The 21,656-nt window shown below is 50.7% G+C and overlaps 1 protein-coding gene across 5 annotated transcripts in view; it reads right to left on the bottom strand.

Moving 5' to 3' along the window:
• The window catches only part of SHROOM2 (shroom family member 2), a 128,908-nt gene that overhangs the window by 16,907 nt on the left and 90,345 nt on the right, over positions 1-21,656 (bottom strand). For all 5 annotated transcript variants that reach the window (XM_033106576.1, XM_033106567.1, XM_033106584.1 and 2 more), the window contains 2 exons: positions 5,882-6,610; positions 1,071-1,586 (listed from right to left, as the gene is read on the bottom strand). In XM_033106576.1, the coding sequence (XP_032962467.1) occupies positions 1,071-1,586; positions 5,882-6,610 (1,245 nt within the window). The remainder of the gene's footprint in view (positions 1-1,070; positions 1,587-5,881; positions 6,611-21,656) is intronic.

The raw sequence follows: 21,656 nt of genomic DNA on the forward strand, positions 1-21,656 counted from the left end.
TTGCAGGGGGCGGAGCCCACCATCCCTTGTGGGACTCAAATCGTTGAACCGGCAACCTTGTGGTTGAGAGCCCACTGGCCCGTGTGGGAATCGAACCGGCAGCCTTCCGAGTTAGGAGCATGGAGCTCCCACTGCCTGAACCACTGGGCCGGCCCTGGAATGTGGTTTTTAAAAGGGGAAAACTTTCAATAAGGAGGGATGTCTAACGACCTCCGTGTAGGAGGGAAGAGAGTAAACAGACGGTTTTTGCTGGAGTCCGAGGCCCACGAGGACTAGGTAAGGTGGGGGCCCCCCCTTCCATCCTCCTGCCAGCTGCCTCCTGTCTCACCCTACTTCTCCTCGTCTGTTGCACTGCACTGGCACTCCAGCCTGCCATCCCTAAAGGATGCTTATGGAGACAATGCACGTCAGTAACAGGAAAGATGGAACCACGCACACCTCTGCAGGCAGACGACTGAATGAGAGACCCTGAAAAGTGCTACTTACAAAGCCAGTCGAAACGAACTGATTCACTGAGAGACAGATAGCTGTATCTCTTCTTTCATAAACAGACAGACTCAGTAGTCTAAGCCGCTGTCCTCTGAGGGCAGGTTTCTCGACCTCGGCACCAGTGACATTTGGGGCAGGATCATTCTTTGTTGGGGGGCCGTCCTGTGCACTGGAGGATGTTTAGCAGCGTCCCTAGCCTCCACCCACGTGATGCCAAGAGCAGCTTTCCTGGCTGTGACAACCAAAACTGTCTCCAGATATCGCTAACTGTCTCCTGGGGGAGACAATGGCCCAGGGAACCGCTGCCTCGTGAGAAAGCACAGGAGCTGCAGTATTTTCACGTCTTTGCCAGGCCTGGAAGTCACCACCCCCAGGCAAGGGGCCCCCAATGTTTCGGCGTCTCCTTCGGCACAGCCACAGAGAGCCAAAAAGTGCAGTGCACTGGGGGCAGCCTTAGGAAAACCTGTCCCCACAAATGCAATCACAGAAACACACAAGCACGCGTGCCCCTCGCCCTCTGAGATGCCGGCAGAAGCACACATGCTCAGCCAGCTGCACAACCCAGGGCAGCGTGTACTCACTTCTCCTCCGTGGTTCTGGGAGAGGGGATCTTGGGGAGCAGCTTCCTCCGCTGCTGAGCTTCTTCTAAGAGGTGCTCGTCCTTGGGGAAGATGCCCTCCATCAGGTCCATGGTGGTCCTGATCTTCACGCTGGGGTCCAGGATCTCAGCCAGGGACTTATCCTTGCCCACGATCTCCCGGGCCAGCTCCTCCGACTTCAGGTCTTCAGCTGTCCTCTCTCGTGCCTTCACGTAGCTGAGGGCCGGCGGGGAGGTCCGGCCATCGCTGGCGGCGGGGGGCTGGGTGCGGGGTTCGGGCTCAGCACCTGGGCGGCTGTACACGCAGAAGCGTGAGTAGGACTGCTCGGACGTGCTTAGCGTCTTGATCTGGTCTCTTTTCAGGCCGCTGGGCAGCATGGGCGGCTCGGCGGTGTGGGCCAGGCCCTGGCGGCTGTCCTTCTCCGGCTGGCTCTCCGAGTGCACAATCTTGATGGGTACCATCTTTACGGTGGTGTTGTTGTCAATCACCCGCTCGATTCTGGAAAGAGAAGAGCCGTCTGCTGAACACGCAAAGCGCGCCGGGCCAGACTCCTACCCAGGATGAGAAATGGCTGGTCTCCTCGCCTCCCCGTACCGATGGGAACCCTGACACAAACATCTGCAGCCACCCCACTGGAAGGGGCCTCCATGATCACAGGGCCCAGGACGGCAGGAAGAGGAGGTCAGGGAGTCCCCTGCCACCCCTAACGTGGTTTCTGGACTGTTGGTGTCCAGGCACCTTTCTTTCCACTTTCTAGTTGTCACCACACACCTACAGGCGCCTGAGAGCATATTCACATTCATTTGTTTTCATGTCAATGACCGTGCAAACTCCGACGAATGCCCCTCAGTTAAACATTCTTTTGTAAGGAAAGCTGCAATGGACAGGCGTTTTTCACACAATTACCGTGAGTGCCTTCGGTCAGTGTTTCTCAAAGCAGGGTGGGTGCCCGCATGCGCTCAGGGCTGCAGGATGACTCCTACAAAAAGTGGCTATGTTTTGCGTCAATGTGAGGCCACCCATCCCCGGCCCCACTCTCAAGCTCCCCTACATGCTGTGGGCACTGGGTGTCAATCTCCAACCGCTTGCCACCACCGAACACTTCAAGCCATGCTTTGCAAGGCTTTTCATACCAGTGAGATAAGCATCTGGCAACAAACAGAGGATGTACTGCTTCTGTATCATTTTAAGTGACTCACCAAGGACACACTTTTCCTTTTAAAAAAGTTTCTTGGTGCAAAGAGCTGGAGTGGCTCCTGGAGCACCCACAGGGGAGGGAGAGAAAATAAAAATAAACAGCCTGGTCAACACAGTGGGGCTGCATCTGCGACAACCCTAAGCCTCACTCATTGGACCACACCTGGGACCCTATGGGGGAGGTTCCCCAGGACAAAAATCTGTTCCAAGTATTTTTAAAGGACATTTCGGAGACAGAGAGCCATCTACTGGTGGCCAGGAGTAAATTAAAAACAAGCCAAGATCACAACCGAAACTCCAAACTTATTTCTAACTCAGTGGGTTTTAATATCACTTCTCCACGTGACCCTAACAAATCCTATTTATGTAGCAGAAAGGACGCTCCATGCTCTAAATTAAATGCCATTTTTCACCCTTTAACTGGTGGTTGGGAACACAGCGTGGTTCTTTCTCTGGTCAAGGGTGTGGTGTGAAGGCTAAAACAAAATACCGTATAGATTTGCTAAACTTCAAATTCTGTTTAGCAAATTCTGGCATTTTCTGAAAATTCTGGCATTTTCTCCAAGCAAGAACAAACAACCCCTCTCCATTCCTTTCATTCCCCACTTACAAACTCCGACCATCAGTTAGTGACTTTTTAGCCAGCCTATATCTTCCCCCATGCATGGAAAAACTTGATTTCCGGTGAAGGAAGAAGTATTAGGGGGGGAAAAAAAACAAACAAGGAAAACAAGTCCTCTACAGGTGGACATAACTTTCCAACAAAGCATCTCTTCCTGGTCATTTCAAAGCGCAAATGGTCTCTCCTCCTGAAAACTGTCCAAACTCCCACATTAAATACGTCTGATGAACTTTTACTTCATCAATCTTAGGAGAAAATGCCATACATGACTTCATCAAACTTACGTCGTCAAAATGAGGAGAAAACACAGCGGATGAGACCTTACCGCAACCAGATCTCAGTGATTCCTAATCAAAAGGCGGGACCGGGAGAGATGGTGCAGGAGGTGTCCCAAGCCCTGGTGACCTCTACCGGACGGGACGCGGCTGCTCACAGAGTGCCGCTTTCTCCAGGTAAGTCACCTGCTGCCCTCAGGGGCCCAGCCCGCACAACAAACTGCCCACCCAGCTCTGCGCACACTGCCACCCGAGAGCCGGTTGGCCTGCATGCCATTCTGGGTCTGATAAACGACGCGACCCACTCAGGAGACTCTCCAACACGATGCTGGAAGTGACAGGAATGATGCTGTGCCAAGGACCCAGAGCAGCGATCCTGGCTGGCTCCGTGCTGTCACACGCACACCGCCACGACCAGAAAACGGCCTCAGGGAAACGCCCGAGGCCACCACTGGAAGCACTCAAAGCTCTAACATCCGCTGTCGGCCGTGGTCTCCATTTGTAGTTCAAAAAACAGACAAATCTCAGAGACTTTTCAAAAACGTAAAAGTAAGCTTCCTAGTTTTAGGGCAGGCGTTGACGCATTTGGAACGAATGATTAGTCTGTACACTGCTCCCGTGCAGGTGGGAACATTGCACTGTCTTTTTCTCTGCACGCCTGCTGCCAGCGTGAGGCCTGGCACAGCACACGGGAACTGCTCAGCACCTGCCTGCTGCATCTGGGGTCACGCAGCAGCCCTGCACCCTGGCCAGCTCCCCAGCAGGCGGTGAGTGCTCGTGATTAAGGGGAAGAAGGACGGGGGAGATGAGGTGGGCAGGTAATGCTCAAGAAACCAAGTCACCAAAAGGCGGGACTTAAAGAGTGTCTCTGAGCTGCGCCAAAGGACAGGCAGCTTTGGGGCCTGGTCCCGGCGTGCTTCACTTGCTGAGCCATCCATCTGCAGTGGATCACGGGAACCGGGCAGGGCCCTGCTCGTGTTTGTCACTGCAATTCCACATGCTCACACCAGGACTGGCCGATAACATGTACCCTTGGGGATGGTGACAGTCAATTCATGGCCTTATGAGAGACTTCTTTAGTAGTTACCTCCGTAGGTGGCATGGCCACCGTCTGTACTAGTGTGTTCCCAGAGAAGCGCAGCGGGGACGGCTCTGGACCCTGGCTGAAATTCAGGTTCTCTACGAGGCCTTGTAAAGCGAAGACACTGGTTCAAGGATGACCTTTGTTATCCCGAATGACGGGGTAAATGGAACTCTAAATAACGTGGGCACCCGAAGACCCTCGTAGTACGTTCCATAAGCATTGTCACTGCTTGTTGAAATCCCTCTCAAACTCACAGAAAATCAACACTCACTTGGGGCGAGGAAAAAATGAAAAACAGTCACCACCTCAGGTCGTGGGCACACTATGAGCCCGTGGCGTGTTTCTCCAGGAGCCCACCTCGCAGGGACCAGTTCCTGAGAACTGCGGGGCCTATGCCAGCTTGCCTGTGACAATATCATAACTCGACCCACTACAGACTACTTTCTGGCTTTCCCTTCCTTTCAGAACTCAGTGTCAGCAAGCGAAAGGCTATTGAAGTGACGTCTGCATTGGAAACGATACCAGGCCCAGGGCTGGTAGCTCGAGACTAAGAGCAGTGGGTCCGACACAACTGTCTGGGATGATGGAAACAGCCGGTATTTGTGCCGTCCAGTGTGGAGTCCACTAGCCAGCCATATGTGGGGTAACAGAGGGACCAATTTTGCTCTATTTAGTTGTCATTAACTTGTATCCCTACAGCTGCATGTGACAGGAGGCTACTGTATGGGACAGTACTGGCATTCAGTCTTGGGTGATTCCTTGCGGGGGGGGCCATCCCACACAATATTTAGCAGCATCCCTGGCCTCTACCCCCTAGATGCCAGGAACAACCCCTTCTCCAGTTGTGACACCCCAAAATGCCTCCAGACATTGCCAAATGTCTCCTGGGGGTCAAAACTGCCCTCCCCCAGGTTGAGAACCACTGCTCTAGAGAATGAGACGGAAGGTCTCCGTTTCTTCCATTTCTCCGCTCTTCAAAGGCACTCAGATAGCAGGTGCACAAACCTGAACAGTCCGTACCCTGGACGGGTCATTTCCCTGCCTGCCAGCATCTATCAGCATCTCAACGGGCACGACAGACAATTCCACGCCTGACATTCTGACAACAGCACCAAGGAATGTAATTGGTTTCTCTTCTGCTTTCATACAGGGTGTATGCCAGCTGAGCTATTGCACAGGAAGGTATCTGGATAAAAGGAGTATGGGAACAGTGCCTATTAGGAAAAACATCCCTTTTGCCTGAAGGTATCGTGCTTAGGTGAAAGGGGATTCGAGTGACAAAGAGAAATCACACATCCCTAGTTTGTGGACACCTTCGGGCCTCACAGATAAAAGGGTTTCGGGCTTCCATGAAGGGGAGCGGGGTGGTCTACCACCTCCTCCACATTACTGTGGGAAAGGGCAGCTCTCCAATAAGTTGGGAACCCCCTGACTGGAGCTGCGACTCTCTCCCCTGTGTAGCTCTTCCCAGGACCAACTTACAATGCAGTGTCTGCAGAGAAAACAAGGCGCCAGCCATTCACCGCCCAGGGAACAAGCACCAGAAACCTCCCGCAGTCGGAAGGGAGCTGGTGAAACGGGAAGAATGCCTAAGGCCCGCATCCCAGGACAGTACCTTGTGGAACTCTCGTCCTGGATGAGCAGGGGAGGCTTGTCAGTCAACTTCTGGGGGGCAAACTGAGGAGAAGGAGAGCGAGACGTTTCCATGGCGGATGTCTGCAGGGGCCGGAACTTGGAAGGGAGCAGGGCGTCCCGCTTAGGACAGGCTGGGTGCTCATCTACCTGCGGCCTGTCGTGCTCCCCGGGGGCCTTCGGGCCGTTTGCAGGCTGGGCTCCGCTGCGCTTGTCCGCCAAGGCACAGGGGCTCCGGGAGAGGGACAGGCGGTCCGCGCACACCTCCAGGGCCGCGGGGCACGGCGAGGGGACGGGCCTGCCAGGCGAGGCCAGGTGATTGGCCGCAGGAGGGCCAGCAGGTGTGGTGCTCGTGGGGCCCCTGAAAGGCCTGGGCTCGCGCTTGGGCGGTGGCGGCCTCTGCGGGGCTGGTCTCTTGGTGAGCGGTGCGGGTGCAGCGGTCACGGGCCGCGGGTCCTGCCCCCGGGCGTGCGGGGCCGAGAGGCTGCTCTGCACTTGCGGTCCCAGGCCCGGCGGCTGCGGTGGCGGGGGGTCTGCGGGCGCGTGGTCCTCTGAGTACCTGTAATCGCGAGGTAGAGTCCCTGCTCGGCTGCGGCCCTCCCGGGCCTCCTGTGGAGCTTCCCGCGTGGGAGACTGCTCAGACACCTGGGACGGCTTCCGTGGGTCCTGCTGTGCTCCCGGACTGCCTTCTCGACACTGGGCATCTGCTTGTCTAGAGGAAGACCAAGAAACAATGAGCAAACGTTTCCAATTAATATCTTTCGCCCAAACGGGACTAGACCCAGATCTTGCTAATCTCCTTACGGTATCGCAAGGAATTAAATCCGCATACATTTTCCCACACCTGTCCCCACGGCACTTCTTAATGCAAGGTACTGAGACCAAACACACACTGGACAGCATCAGGCCACACACTGGCATGTCACACAACAGGATGCGAGGTATTAAAAAGCATGTGCACACATATTAGATACAGACACACACATACATGTATACACAAGCTGCATTTGGGGGTAAAAACAAAATTTACACAAACTTTTTAAAAAACAATGTTTGTGAAAATTCCTGTATATAACTGTATTCAGAAATATCTATTTCATGTTGCAACAATAGTTTTATTTGGCTTATTTCAGGAAATGACCACATACAAAGGGACACAACTTTCTAGGATGGGCCACAAATACACTTATTAATAAACCCTTTAAAAGCAGTAATGTATTATTAAAAATGAAAAACAAAACAAAACAAAGACTGTTACTTTGGGAAGCTGCAATGACTCACTGACCTTCCCATTTCTACCTTTCCATATGTACATACGTATTTATAGGCGCACACACAAACATGCCTGCAAAACACATGCATGCACGCATCACACGCATATTTCTCTGTGCCACTGCTCAAGCTCATAGGCTAACTACTACTGAACTTGCAACAGATCTGTCAGCCATGCCTTTGCCGACACACTGCTTCTTCCCACCCAACAGAGCAATGAAACGAGCCTCTGACTGACTCTCCTAGTCAAGAGAAGAGCTGTTTTCTGTTGACAAGCCACGGTGAGTTGTTAAAGGAGATTCTAGCCGGGGCTGCAAACAGAACTAGTAGGCAGAGCACAAGGCCCCATAAGAAATGTCAGCTATTAACTACCGAGCAGGATAGAACACCGTCCTGACATCCAGAGCCCGCTGGAGGCCCAGGAGTGCGCCTGCCCCCTGGGACATGATAGCTGGCCTGGGAGTTACCGACGTCCCAACGCTATCCAGGCCAGGCCACTGCATGGCAAGTCAAGGACGTTGTGCATGTCCTTCTTGCTAATCCTCAGGAGAAAGGTCCCCTCCAGGTTCAACAGATGCTCTACTGTAGAATCCAGATCACGCTCAGTGTGCTCCCCTTGCCCCTTGTTGGCCAGCTGGGGCGTCACCCCCGCCCCTCACACTACCCCTAGCAGAGACAGCCGCACGACGCCCCAAAGCCAGAAGCTGGAAGTCCTTGGCATCTAGCAAAAGACAGAAGAGCTTGAGTCCCACTGCGACCCTGAAAGACGACAGGTTTGTTCTCTGCTTCCAGGAGGTGGAAGACATGGGCTGAGCTTAGAAAACAAGCCGTGAAGAAACAGCCCCGGGTGAGAGCTTAAGAAAATATCAACCCAGTTTGGGACGTCAAGACTTTTTTTTTCCCAAATGTGTATTAGGGACACACTAAGAGAAACTAGAAGTTATCAAAATAACTTGCATATAGCAATGAATGGTGTGGAGAACACCATCCAGCAGCTGTGTGGTTACAAAATTCAGAATGGCATTTAAATGCTGTCAAATTGACAACACGGTCTAAGAAGGGTAGGTCGCGGCTCGGATGGCCTGCCATGGAGAAGTGACGGCCCTGAATCCCTTCCCATTTAAGCCACTGTGCCTCTGAGGCCAGTAAAACCTACTTCTGTGACAATTCACGAATGCCTCCCCAATAGTTCATTTCAAAGACTGGAGGTACACGTGAACATTTTTTCTCCTACTAATAAAACTCTTGAAATCTAGCATGCATAAATCCACACGAAAGCACCTGTAATTTAATAAATACCCGCCACCTCACAGAAACAGAGAATTAAATTAGCTAATTTACTGCTAAAAGCTAAGTGCCTTTGGCCATGTGGATTCCCATTTAATGGGTTAATTAAAAAGGAGCTCTACCGTGTTTCTCCGAAAATAAGACCTAGTCAGACAATCTAATGCGTCTTTTGGAGCAAAAATTAATACAAGACCTGGTCTTATTTTACTATAAGACCAGATCTTGACCGAGTCTTATACAATATAATATAAGACCAGCTCTTATATTAATTTTTGCTCCAAAAGATGCATTAGAGCTGAGAGTCCGACTAGGTCTTATTTTTGGGGAAACAGGGTATTTGCAAAGTGCCTTAGACAGGACAAGGTCAGGGATCTACCCAGAAACAGACGAGAACTCACATGAGGAAGGAAAGCCCTCTGGGAAATAATGACTCAGGTGGGCTCCTGGCTTCTGTCTCTGTCAGAAGGCACAGGGGTTCCTTCCTGTCTTCCTGACAGGGCATACCTGCAGGGCTGCAGGGCACTCTGTTGGAGGGCATAGGGGTCGTGGACGCTGCATGGTCCCTTCTCATTCTGGAGGTGTGGTTCACTGCACCCCACCCCAACATTTCACTTTATAGTCCCACTAGCACAGCGACTGATGGACCAAGTTCACCCCCACCCCTTTGTTTTTTCTTGATTCCTCTCTCCAACCCTGAAAAGTCAAAAACCATAAAAATACTCATTGGCTTTTATTATCCCAGTTGATAAGAATTCAGGAAATTGGGGTCCAAAAAAAAGGACCAAAGATGGGAATTTGGGTTTCCGCTGGGGTCATATTCCAATCTGTGTTACTAATAGCTTCCAAGTGACCACTGTGGAGACCATGTGCATGTGTTTACGTATGTGTGTCTGTATCACGTATGTTACACGTGTGTATCTGTGTCTAATGTATATAGTTTTTTTTTAAGGATAAAGTCAGTGGTGATGGCAAAATCCAGAAACAGAAAAAGCAAAAAAAAGACGACTTAAGGACTTTGCCAGTGAAAGCAAGTAAGCACCTCCCTGCACACGCTCCTTGGTAGACACCCGTACACACTGAGCAGTGAGTCAAGCCAAGCCATACAAAGGAAAATGAACGGGGCGGCTGCCTTCCAGACTCCCGGAAATTGAAATTCAGGTTAGGTTGGTTGTTCATTCTCATGCAGAACATGCTATTGACATGGTACCACGGAGAGAACTGCTAGTGCAGCCCGGGAGGAGGGAGGGAGGGCACGCGGGCTGTATGCCAGGCTCCAGGAGACCTGCAACGGGGAGTCCGGGGCCACGCTGTTCTCATTGGGCTGGCTGCTGCCGACGGCAACGGGGAGGTGAAGGGTCTGCAGTGAGACCACAAAGCAAAGCACAACAGAACTGAAGAGGAAAAGCCGGGAGGAAAGGCCACATGAATCACTGCTCAGTAGTGCAGACACCCTGTGATAGGTCAGAAATTACTGTACTGTTGGCGGTAGGGGTGTGTGTGTGTGTGTGTGTGTGTGTGTGTGTGTGTACACACACATGAGATCAAATGCCCTTGAAATCCTGTCCACTATTATTGAAATCTGCAGTTTGGATATTGATATGCGGAGCCGGCGAGGCCCACGTCCGAATGTGAATGCCACACCTGCAAGGTGGTGGTTGTAGTTCTGGATTCCATCTGTGTGTGACGAGCCCCGTGACGTCCCTGGGCCTCGGTTCTCCGCACCCTGCCTCCCCACCTTCTGCACAGCTGCCTGTCACACAGGCCCTCAGCTCCACCCGCCCTGCTGTCTCGCCACCTCCAGGCCACCCCTAGCACAGGACGTGTCCTTCTCTCCAATTACTGGACTGTCTCCACTCTCGTCACTGGGCTGTGAGCTCCTCCACGGCGGCCAGGGAGCCGAGCTATCTTCTTCAGGGCCTCACGGGCAAGTATTTATTCCACGTACTCGGTCATGCCGCCGCCGGAATGGCCATCAGACACATACAGGCATTTGCTGCTTCCGGTCACTGTGCTGATTGGTACAAAAGAAAGCTGCTTTTTCTCTTTTTTTTTTTTTTTTTTTTTTGAGATGCAGGCAGTGAAATAATTTGCATGTGAACATTCCCAATATAACTAGACTTTTTTATTTTTTAACTTTTGGACTGCTCTGTCATCGCTAAATAATTCACATCACCTGCTTTAGGGTTACCTAGTCCCTTCAGCACGCCAGAGACAATAATTTCGGACTCTTTCGGACTTTAGTAACACACATGAGGGAGGGGTCTCTTTTCCTCGGTGCTCATGGAGTCCGTGATGGTGAAGGGATGCACGGCCCGTCCTCACGTGTGTACACACGTGTTGCTCAAGGCTGTCGCTCGTAATGCGCTCGAGCGTCTGTGTCCATTAGAGCGTCTGCGTAAAGCTCTAGCCCACAGCTGATGTGGGAATTTGTCAGGCAGACACTTCCAATCACGGCATCACACACTAGTTGTGTGACGTCGGGCAAGCGACTGTGCCCCATGGAGCTGCATTTCCTCACCGGTCTGAGCGAGTCACAGGCCACCCATGTGGGGTGGGCTTGCAGGCAGAGGCAGATAAGACACAGTTGGCGTGGCAGGATCTGTATGTGGCAAGGTTCCTGCCAGCCAGGCGCTGGGCCGAGCACCTAACAGGAAAGGGCCAGCCTGAGGTGCAGGAGACCCCAAAGCAGGTCTCCGTGACACCAACACGCCACCTACACTGACATACCACCACACAGCACACCTGGGACAGGGCAGGCCGGGCCTCCGAAGTGGCGAGGACATACAAAGGGCACCCCCAGAACTCAGTACAATGGAATCACCTCGTTTTAACAGGGAAGAGAGAGGGAGACAGCGAGAGCAAGCTTGCAGCGCCCAACATCACCGAGGTGTTTCTTCCTTTCATTTGACTATTACACAAAACACTAACTTACGCCACACACACAACCAGCATGCAGTCGAGATTAGCAATGAACAGGGTGGCTGCGGTACCTGACATGGTGCGCGAATCAGACTTTAGAGCGCGTGTCGCCAAGGCAGGATCCGGGCCCTAAGCTGTGTGCACGGAGCCAGGTTAGCTCACGGGACAAGTGGGGTATGACCCAGGGGTGCCGGCTCCCCACAGAGCCACGCTTCCATGAGCGACTCTCGGGTTCAGCATTTACAGCCTGAGGTCATATTCAGCAAGCACACTTCCACTGCTTGTGGGTGTGAGTCACAGAGACTTTGTGAGGTGTAGAATTGTTTATTCAAAATCACAGGCGGCTTACTTGTCCTTTGGCCCCGGTGGATGTATCAGACATTCCTAGTCAGGTTGTTTGGCGCTGAAGGACAATGAGGCCACCGAGACTTAGGGCAGGCGCCTTAGGGCAGGCGGCTGGGAAGGCAGGGCATACGCACACATTCGAAGTGCAAGTGTCCTGAATGAGGCACTGGCGGGACGGGACGTCCCCACTGATCTGCCCGTTCCCACAGGGAACTCTCAACAGACACATCTCCTTGGCCAAGGGCTGGGGGAAGGGTCTTCGGTCTGCACAGCTTCCCGGAGCCCAAGGAGATGGGAAAAGGAGATGGTGGGCAAGATGTGGGAGCCCAAGGGAGGCAATCGACCGGCCAACCCACTGGTGAACAGACACAAACACATCAGAAACATGTCAACCAGCCTGAACACCCAGGAATACTGGCTCCAGCCACTCCGTCCCGGGAAACACCAGTGTACCGTGGGGCTTACGAGACAGTGAGCCCCTGCAGGGGAGAGGCTATCTGATGCCTTTCTATCCCGGGTTCTGGGCATGCAGACCGTATTTACCAAATGAACGGACAGACACTAGTGCCCCTCTTCCGTGATTCTAATGCCAAGTGGGGAAAGCAATTACTTCAGAAAATCAGATGCATGTTATTTCTCCAATGTCTTAACAGATGGCTGAAAGGGTTTGCTGCTTCCTTTGGGTTTCTGTATGCTTGCAGGAACGTGGATGGTAACAGAAATGAAGATGAAGCAGACTAAGTCATTTGTGGTTAAGTGGGGAGAGAAGAGATGAAGAGAGATTCCACTCACAGATGGTCTAAAACCAAATGCCCGCGGACCTAAGGGGCCAGGGTCCCGTAGCGGGAAACACAGGCAAATTTGGAGACTACAATCCGTGACAGCCCTCAGGTAACCGTAACCAACTCTGCATCTTCAGAACACATTTTGAGAACCTATTTCCAGGCCGCTCATTTCTGTGGCTGGAAACCCTCATCCTTGATCCCAAGACGTGACACACGGAACTTTTTGGGACAAAAATCAAGGAAAATCCCCTCTGCCAATCAAAGCTCCAGATCAGTTTCTGTTCCACGGCACGTCACGTGACCCCCTTGGGCCCAGGGAGATCTGGCAGCTCTTCAGAGGCGTTGGCTCAGCTGCACAGGGAGTCAGCTAGGGAACCACTCCCAACAGGCACCAACCAAGGCCTGGGCAGAAAGCACCTGAAGCAGGACACATAGTGCGAACCACTGGCGGGAGATACACGAGAAGTTCCTTCTGCCTTCTCACCACTAGAGGTCCTTCCTCGCTTAGGAAACTACAATTAATGGTGGGCCGGACTACCTAGAGCGGTCAAGAGACACTCAGAAAGTATCCGAAACCCTCAGAGAAAAATACAGCGAGTATCAGAGGCTTTCCTAAGCTCTCAGGCATGACGTTACCCTTTCCATATTTGCTTTCAGTGTCTGTGAAAAGAAATGCAACGTTGCAGGTACGCGAGTCCTTTTTTCACTCTTGGGTCCCCCTCACCTCCTTCCCACCCAGAATAAGCCCGGCCCTGACTGACTAGAATGGACAACATTCTCACGTGTATTTTTTTGGCGTTAAAGCTTTTAAAATAAGAACATTTCCACTGACGACATGAGAGAATGTATCCCTTACTGAGAGCCTGACCCTCCTGATTCGTGGCGCCTTGTTTCCTCAGCCCTACTCCCCCAGGTCTCAGGTGGACACAGAAGGGAGGGAGGGGAGCATCTGGAACACACAAATCCAAGCTCCCCTCAAACTCGCTCCACCAGAAAGCCAGGTCTGCGGACAGGCGGGCAGAGAGGGAATCTGTGAGAAAGTCACTCCAAATGTCAAGCCAGCTGAGAATCTGCTTCATGGGATCCTCCCTCCAAGATTCCTCTATACCCACTTGGATTTGGATACTTGAAGCTACTCCTGAAGTTTTCTTTGGCGTGGCATGTCCCGCCCAAATTAGATTATCGTCATCTGAGGAGACGGTGGAAGTGAGCACCCGTTGGTACCAGGCCTGGAGGGAGCAGTCATACTCCTGCTCCCAGAGAGGGTTCTCACACCCGGACTCACCCAGAGAGGCTTCTCCCACCCAGGACTCACCCAAAGAGGGTTTTCACACCAGAGACTCACCCACACAGGCTTCTCACACCCGGGACTCACCCAGAGAAGCTTCTCAAACCTCAGGACTCAGGGAATTTGGCCCTTGGGCTGATAGCTCGCTGATTCCTAGTCTAGAGGCAGGCAGACGTTAATTTTTTAAAAATGCGAACATGTTATTGTTGATTTTGATAGGCAATATAAAGGCTATGAAGAGAATGCTAAGGAAGAGAGAAGAGTGTAGACTTTATTTACATGGATCTAATGAGTTCTTTTTTTAAGTTATGATTTTATAACTTTCCTGGCCTCTTGTTAATGGCTAGTGGGAGCAGTGGTCTCTACAACTGTCATTTGAAGTCATTACCATTAGAAGGAACCATGAGAGCCGAATCACCATGACAAACGTTAGTTTATCATGGCAGACATTTCATTTACCTCAGTCATGTTTGTAGGAGCATCTAGGTTGTGTCGTTTTTATTAGGCATGATGTATTCTTGATAAACACTTGAAAGCTACAAACAGTAGGAGGACCCTGGTAAACAAGCAATACATGAATTACTCTTCTTCTGAGCCACTTCAGTTTTGTCTTGTTTTGTTGTTTAATGTGTGTTGGAATTCCTATAAACCTAGCTATGGATCTAGGAGGTTTACCCATTACCAAACAGTTCCACCTCTATTCGCCCCCACCCCCCATGACAGTTTTATCAAAGTATCACGTACACAGCAGCAAATTCACTGATTTGAGGTGTACTGTTTGACGAGTTTGGGGAAATGTTCAGCGCAGTCTATTCGCCATCACAGGCAAGTCCAATCACAAGTCCACGGCCCCCGGAAACTTGCCTCTTGATGTACGACCCTCCCTGGGGCCCTGCCTGAAACCCTCGTAGTGGACTCAGTGTTCTTGTCTTCGAGGAGGGCCAATCTTACACAGCAGATGCAAAGGATTAGGCTTCTCTAAAACCACCGTGACATTACAATAGGGAAACACCCCATTTCAACAAATTAGAGGGTGAATCTATTGACAACTCGCATGAGTTGGCTTTCCTGAAAGCGTCGCCACCTTGTGGTAACGTTTGCAGAGTGGTTCAGATGTCCCGCTGCTGGGTGACCCAGAATGCGCATTTCCCATCGGCCCCTCTCCTCCACGGAACTGCCTTTGACAAACGTGTACACATTTTAGTCACCGCGAGCATGAAAACTAGGTGTGCTTGATCCTCTCCCCCGGAAACTGCCAGGCCTACCGGCCCTCCCAACACCACCGAGACAAGGCCAGGCTGGACGCTTTCATCTTCCAGGCTCCCTCTCGCCCTCCCCAAAACACCTCTCACCCCTCGGTGACCCCTGTTCCTGCGCCGCACATCTTGGCTAAAGGCCATCCCCTGCTGGACATGCCTTGTGGTTCCCACATGTCCAATTTGATCCAGAATCCACCCCATGGACACCAACCATTCCTGCTCTTTAAGATCCAAATGAACTGCGATCTTTCCCATGAAGCATTTCCTGGACCTGCTGACAAAAATGAGCCTTTCTTCTTCAGAACCCCCATAGGATTTCCTCTCTACCTGTTTGTCCCCAAACTGTACTCAAATCATCTGTTATTCTCATTTAATGTCACTCCTCCAAGGTGGAGCAACAACACCCACTTCTGTCTGGTCTACGCCTGTGTTCCAGGGCCTAACACAGTGCCTGGCACAGAGCAGTTTTCGGTAAAGGCTCCGGAGGGAGGAGGGAGGAGGGAAGAAAGGAGGGGAGGAGGGAGGGAGGGAGGGAAGGAGAGAAGGAAGAAGGGAAAGAGGGAGGGAGGCACGGATGGAGGAGGAAAGGAGAGGAAGGCAAGGCCAGCTGGCGGGTTCTCTTGGGCATTCTGACTACCCTGTACCCTTATGTTATATAGACTGAACGTTTGTGTGTGTCCCCAAAGTTCTTGTGTTACATCTTACCCCTCATGTGCTGGTATTAGAGGGTGGGTGGGGCCACAAGGGTGGAGCCCTCCTGACTGGAATTTGTGCCCTCATAAAAGCAAGCTTGCCCCCTGTCTCTCCACTCTCCGCCAGAGAGCACACAGCAAGAAGACAACCATCTGGAAACAGGTCTCACCAGGAACCGAATTGGCAGGCACCGTGATCTTGGACTTGCAGCCTCCAGTACTGTGGGAAATAAACTGGGGTTTAAGCACCTGATCTGTGGTCGTTTGTTAGGTATTATTTTCCCTGATAATACAGGACAAGCTCCGTCAAGGGAGGTTCTCTCTGTACCTGATTGGACTTTGCAGGCTCCAGGGCATCCAACCACACGAATACGGATTGGTAACCAGTAAGACAACATACTTGTGTCACCTGAAGACCTGCTCACTGAGAACACAGCTACAGCTCTTCTGACCAAGTGGTAATTGAAACGCAGGGGCCAGCAGATAAAGACACTTAGAAGACCACTGTGCTGGAGCTGAAAGGCTGGGAGGCGGCCCCAGCCCCTACCTACCACGTCTTACGAGACAGGTGGACAGCTCCACCCCTATTCCTCCCAGGTTAACCCCACTGTGCCGTGACTGCTACAGAAACAGATCCACCTGCCCACTGAGGGCAAGCTGAAGTAACGCAATTTTCCCATAAAACAATGACCATAATAAAAAGAGTTAAGTGGTTACTGAGAGGCTCTTTACTCTTTTGAATGTGTTTATACCTGTAGTTAAATGGCCTATAGCTATTTTATTTCAATATATTTATACCCTGAATGATCCAATGTTTTGAAAGGTGGCTTACCAAAGGAAAACACACAACAAGACCATTAAAATGAACATAAAAACATGTGAACAAGAGAAAAATATAAACAAAAACGTAGAAAGGCACAAGTGTGGAAAGGCGCCCAGTGGAGCAGACCCTAGAATGCACAACTGTGTCTCAAACGGGACGCTGGGGTTCCTGTCAACAAGAACAAAAGGGGGGCAAGATGAGCTGGGGCCAGTGGCAAGCGGGCGTCTCTCAATTCTGCAGCAGAACCAACGCTATTACCAACCTCCCTTTTGCACAAGCACCACCGAGAAAGCACCACCGGTATGCCCCAGTCTTGCCTGTGCGGACGCTGACGTCTGGGAGCCTGAGTGACATGACCTGAGCCAGGATTTAGATGTTCCTCTTTCAGCTCCTGCTTCCTCTCTGCAACGCCTCCTTGGATGTTCACCTGAAACCCGCCCAGTGTCTTCTCTTCCCCGGCAGTTTTGTGTTCTTTGCAAAGCACTGGAGAAATGTTTCCGAGGGCAGTCTGTACCCCGTCAGGAATTCATGTACACAGAGCCCCAGTGGCCATCCCTTCTGCAGACAAACGCTAAGGACGGCAGACAAACGCTAAGGACGGCACACAACCGCCAGGCACACAACACGGAAGGGACAGCACGAAGCCCAGGCGCAAGGACAATGACACAAGGAAACACACTTGACCGGAAAAAAATCTAACCCGAACCAACCGGAAACGTTCGGAAAGCATGCAATGCACTGCAGGGATCCATTTACAACCTAAATAACAATGACTGAGAAAGAAACCCACACACATACGGGAAAACACAAGATGTGCAGAGTAATGAATGCATAGAAGAAAACGAGAGAGAGCTCGACAGGACACAGGGGCGTCCAACTTCACTAGGAAATGAGAGTCAAAACAGAAGGACCGTTTTTGCCTGTCCAATCACAGGGTTTGTAAAACGGCTGATACAGACCCGGTTTTAGGAGGAGCAGGGCTATCGGAGGCTGTCGATGGTAGAGTATAACCCGCACACACTTCACAGATGGCGACTTGCAGCTATTTCCCAAAGCCTGCCCGGCAAGTCCATGCCTAGAATTTTATCCTAAGGGAACTGGCGTGTCAGAGCACGAATATTTCCCTACGAGATGTTCACTGGTGTTTTACTTATAATTGTAAAATAGTGGAAACCCTCGGGCGTCCAGGTGGCTCAGTTGGTTAGAGCGTGAGCTCTGAACAACAGGGTTGCCAGTTCGATTCCCACATGGGCCAGTGAGCTGCGCCCTCCACAACTAGAACGAAGACAACGAGCTACCGCTGAGCTGCCGGAGGGGCAGCCGGATGGCTCCGTGTGTTAGAGCGTGAGCTCTCAACAACAAGGTTGCCGGTTCAATTCCCGCATGGGATGGTGGGCTGCGCCCCCGGCGACTCAGTTTGAAAACGGCGACTGGACTTGGAGCTGAGCTGCATCCTCCACAATTAGATTGAAGGACAACGACTTGGAGCTGATGGGTCCTGGAAAAAACATACTGTTCCCCAATATTCCCCTTTACCCCGCAAAATAAAGAGTGGAAACCCTCAAAGTCCATTGTATCTGCAGTGGGCAGTCATGCCTTAGAGTCCATGCATCATACATGCACAAGTGAAAAAAAAACAACAACACGCTGTTTCCATACAGTATGTATAGTGTGACCACGTGTGTAATGATGTGTATCTGTGCTAAAAAACGATTTCAAAGTGCACACACTTCAACCTTCCACAGTGTTATCTCTGGATGGTGAGCTGGAGGGCGATTTCTAATGTCTTCATTCTGCTTTCTAGAACTCCCACGTATTTTTAATAAAAATGTGTTTATTAGTAAAATAGCTTTTTATTAAGGGAAAAAAAAGAAAGAAACGTTATAAAACACGGTATGCCACAGCCTAGGAACCGGTAACCCCAGATTAGTATAAGTCTTGGCTTTCAAAAACATACATCGAGCTTATGAAATAAGGGACCATTTTGAATTTTGGGTAACCCCGTGAGAAAAGAGATTAAACTATAATGAGAATAGCGTATCATCTCTACAAATTAAGAGAACACCGCTGGCTTCAGGTGTCTTCCTTTGATCACAATCGCATGTGACTCAGAATTCTGAAATGCCCACATCTCGATTATTGGCCCATTAATGGTTCTCGGCTAAACCGTATGTGGACATGGATTATTTAAGCCAATAGGCTTTAGGTATTTATCGCACATAAACATTTACTTTATCTACTTTACTACGACATAAAGTCTTTAACACATACATGTGTGACGTTTATGTGCATACACATACATCTATCTGCATCCGTGTGTGTGCGAATGTTCCATATCTCCCTATAATTCTAGTCATTCCACCTTTAAGGGTCTCCAAGTACATTTAAGGGCCTACTGGCTAGACCTTTTTACACAAAATCATTAAATACCAAGTATCATACCCACAAGAACTTCACCGGTTAGCAGCTGAGTTTACGAGGCTTTAGCACAGAGCACTCTTGGAGGAGCTTGAACCAGGGCACTGCCACAGCCCTGCAGGCAGGAAACTGAGTCAGCTGCCAAGAGCTCATTTTATCTGTAAATGGGCCTCAAAAATATTATGAGTGTGTCTCGTATATACTTACAGGTCAGTTTTCATTCATATGAATGTTGACAGCAAATGAGTCAAACAACACAACCTGGCGGGGCAGATACATGACTTTTAAGGGTAATTCAAGTCCCTGGCTTTTGTCCCTTAGAATCAAAAATTGTTACAGCTGAAAGGAGTGCTAGAAATCATTTAATCCAAACTCCTTATTTTATGGGCAAAGAAATAGAGGGTCACGTGTTCCCAATCTTGTGTCCCCTGTCTCTCAGCCTGGCTGGGGAGGCAGACGGGGTGTCTTCATCCACACACCCTGGAAGCCCACGCTGAAGTTCCTTTCCACTGCACTGCCACCGCATTGGACGTGCGACATGAAAGCTAATGAGAGACCCGGTCGCCATCCGGCAGCAGGTACCCTCAGGCCATGTAGAACCTGCCAGCGTCAGAGGTGAATTCGCAGGGACCCACCAGATTCGAAACGAGCCATAGCGCATGCCAGGGCTTTGCATTCACTAGCCGTGCAATCCAGCCAAGGCCCAGCTCGCTTGCTGTGAAACGGACCTGGGACCTGTGTGATGAGGCCCAAGACATATGTGTGAACTTGAAGGAATGGACACAAAGGATTCTGCAAATATTTTTCACAGGTGAAAAAAATTAAACCACTCAAGGATCTCCTCAGACCCCCAGGGATGACTAAAAGCCTCCCAGAAACAACCTGACTACCCAACGCGCTGCAGGCAAAGCCAGCTAGAAAACACAGTGTCCGTGACAAGGGAAAGACGGGCTGACCCTATGGACACAAACGCCAGCTCTGGTTTCCACAGCTTCCCCACCTTGCTCTTCGATTGTAATGCACAGAAAAGGTCAAACAAACTGGTGAGTGAGAGTCAGGCAAATGCATTCTAAAGGCCACATAAGGTATTAGCTTCTGGAACCTCCAAAATTCAGAAGCCGGCTTTGGGAGAGCAGCCAGTCCATGCTAAACAAGCAGCAGTTACGGTGCACACCAGGGTCATTTGTCACCGCAGATGGGCCACAGAAGCCTCCGCAACCTAAACGGTCAACAACACCTATGGTTACTTCTAGCACTTTTTTAAAAAATTGCTTTTGTGTGTGCTTCGTTCATCCATCTATGAAGGAAAATAACCCTGCAGATATAGGCTGCGTGTGTGTGTGTGAGTGTGTGTGTGTGTGTGTGTGTGTGTGTGTATAAAATGTTTTTTCCTACTCTGCATGACAAAAGCATAGACATGTCCCTCTTTCTACCATCCATGAAATACTTTCCTGCAACAAAATCGTAAAAAATATTTATAGACTACGCACACAGATTTGCAAGGAAAAGAAATATGCCAGCCACTCGTCAAATCTTGTTATTTTTATGTGACATGTTAAAATACGATTTTTTATTCATTCTATAAACCTTCAGGCAATGGGCAAAGCAGCGGGCTGTTTAATTATAAATGCTGCTACCGGGTAGATCTCTGAAAACCTTTCTTCAAACCCCGTTTCCTTTTTACCTTTCACCTAGCATGACCAGCAAACATGCATGTCAAAAAGACTCCTACCCATGTGCGTGAGTCCGTGCAGACCCCCCCACACACATGCAGCAATTCCCTGTGAAAAGGCATCGTCCCTCCCCCACACAACCATCCTTAGGAGACCACAGGCATTGCTGTCATTTAGAAATATGGCCAAAACTCATCCTAACCTGTTTTTTATCAGAATACAAAAGGCACACACACATGCACGCACACACAAAAAACCCCACACAAAACCACAACGCATGTCCAGTAAAGCCTGTAGAGCAATGTCATGCCTCTAAATTGTCACTATCACACCAAGGAGAGCGAAATCCCAGAATTGGAAAATACTCAGAACCACAGACCCCGTTTCCCCCACTTACAGGTCTCATTGCAATGAGCAGGCTGTGGGGGAATCTACCCACAGAGCCTGTTTTCATGACTAAACATACACACCTGATTTCTCTCTCTTTTTATTTTTTCATGTCGATGTGGCTGACTCACCATTTCCTTTCAATCTCCACATGTGATGCGTCCATCATGAAAATGCTTATTTCTTACTGCTATGGAGAAAGAAAAGGCACGGCAAGGAAGTCGGGTCTTCATGCAATACCGGCGTCCTCAGCCAGCTCCTTGGGTGACCCGTCCGCAGGGAAGGTGTCTCTGCAGACCTCACAGAGAGCCCGCCCCCACACAGCAAGGGCTACCCGGTCACAGGAGCGCCACGCTTGCAGCCCAAGTGCGCTTACAAGCACTGCCTTCTCTTTCCAATGCGCTTTTAGCCAACTGCAAAGAGCAAGGCTGCAAAAGCTGCATGCTTCCACAGGCACACATGCAGCAGCACAGGCGTGCGTGCCCGCACACATACGTGCACGCATGCAGGGCGCGAGCTGGAATCTGCACCCGGCTTTGCATGATTTTTCATCTTCAGGCACAACAATAAGCAAGGAGAACATCTGCAGATCTCCCCAGATCTCACCCCC

This window comes from Rhinolophus ferrumequinum, chromosome X (assembly GCF_004115265.2).
Source record: "Rhinolophus ferrumequinum isolate MPI-CBG mRhiFer1 chromosome X, mRhiFer1_v1.p, whole genome shotgun sequence".
Classification (NCBI taxonomy): Eukaryota; Metazoa; Chordata; class Mammalia; order Chiroptera; family Rhinolophidae; genus Rhinolophus; species Rhinolophus ferrumequinum.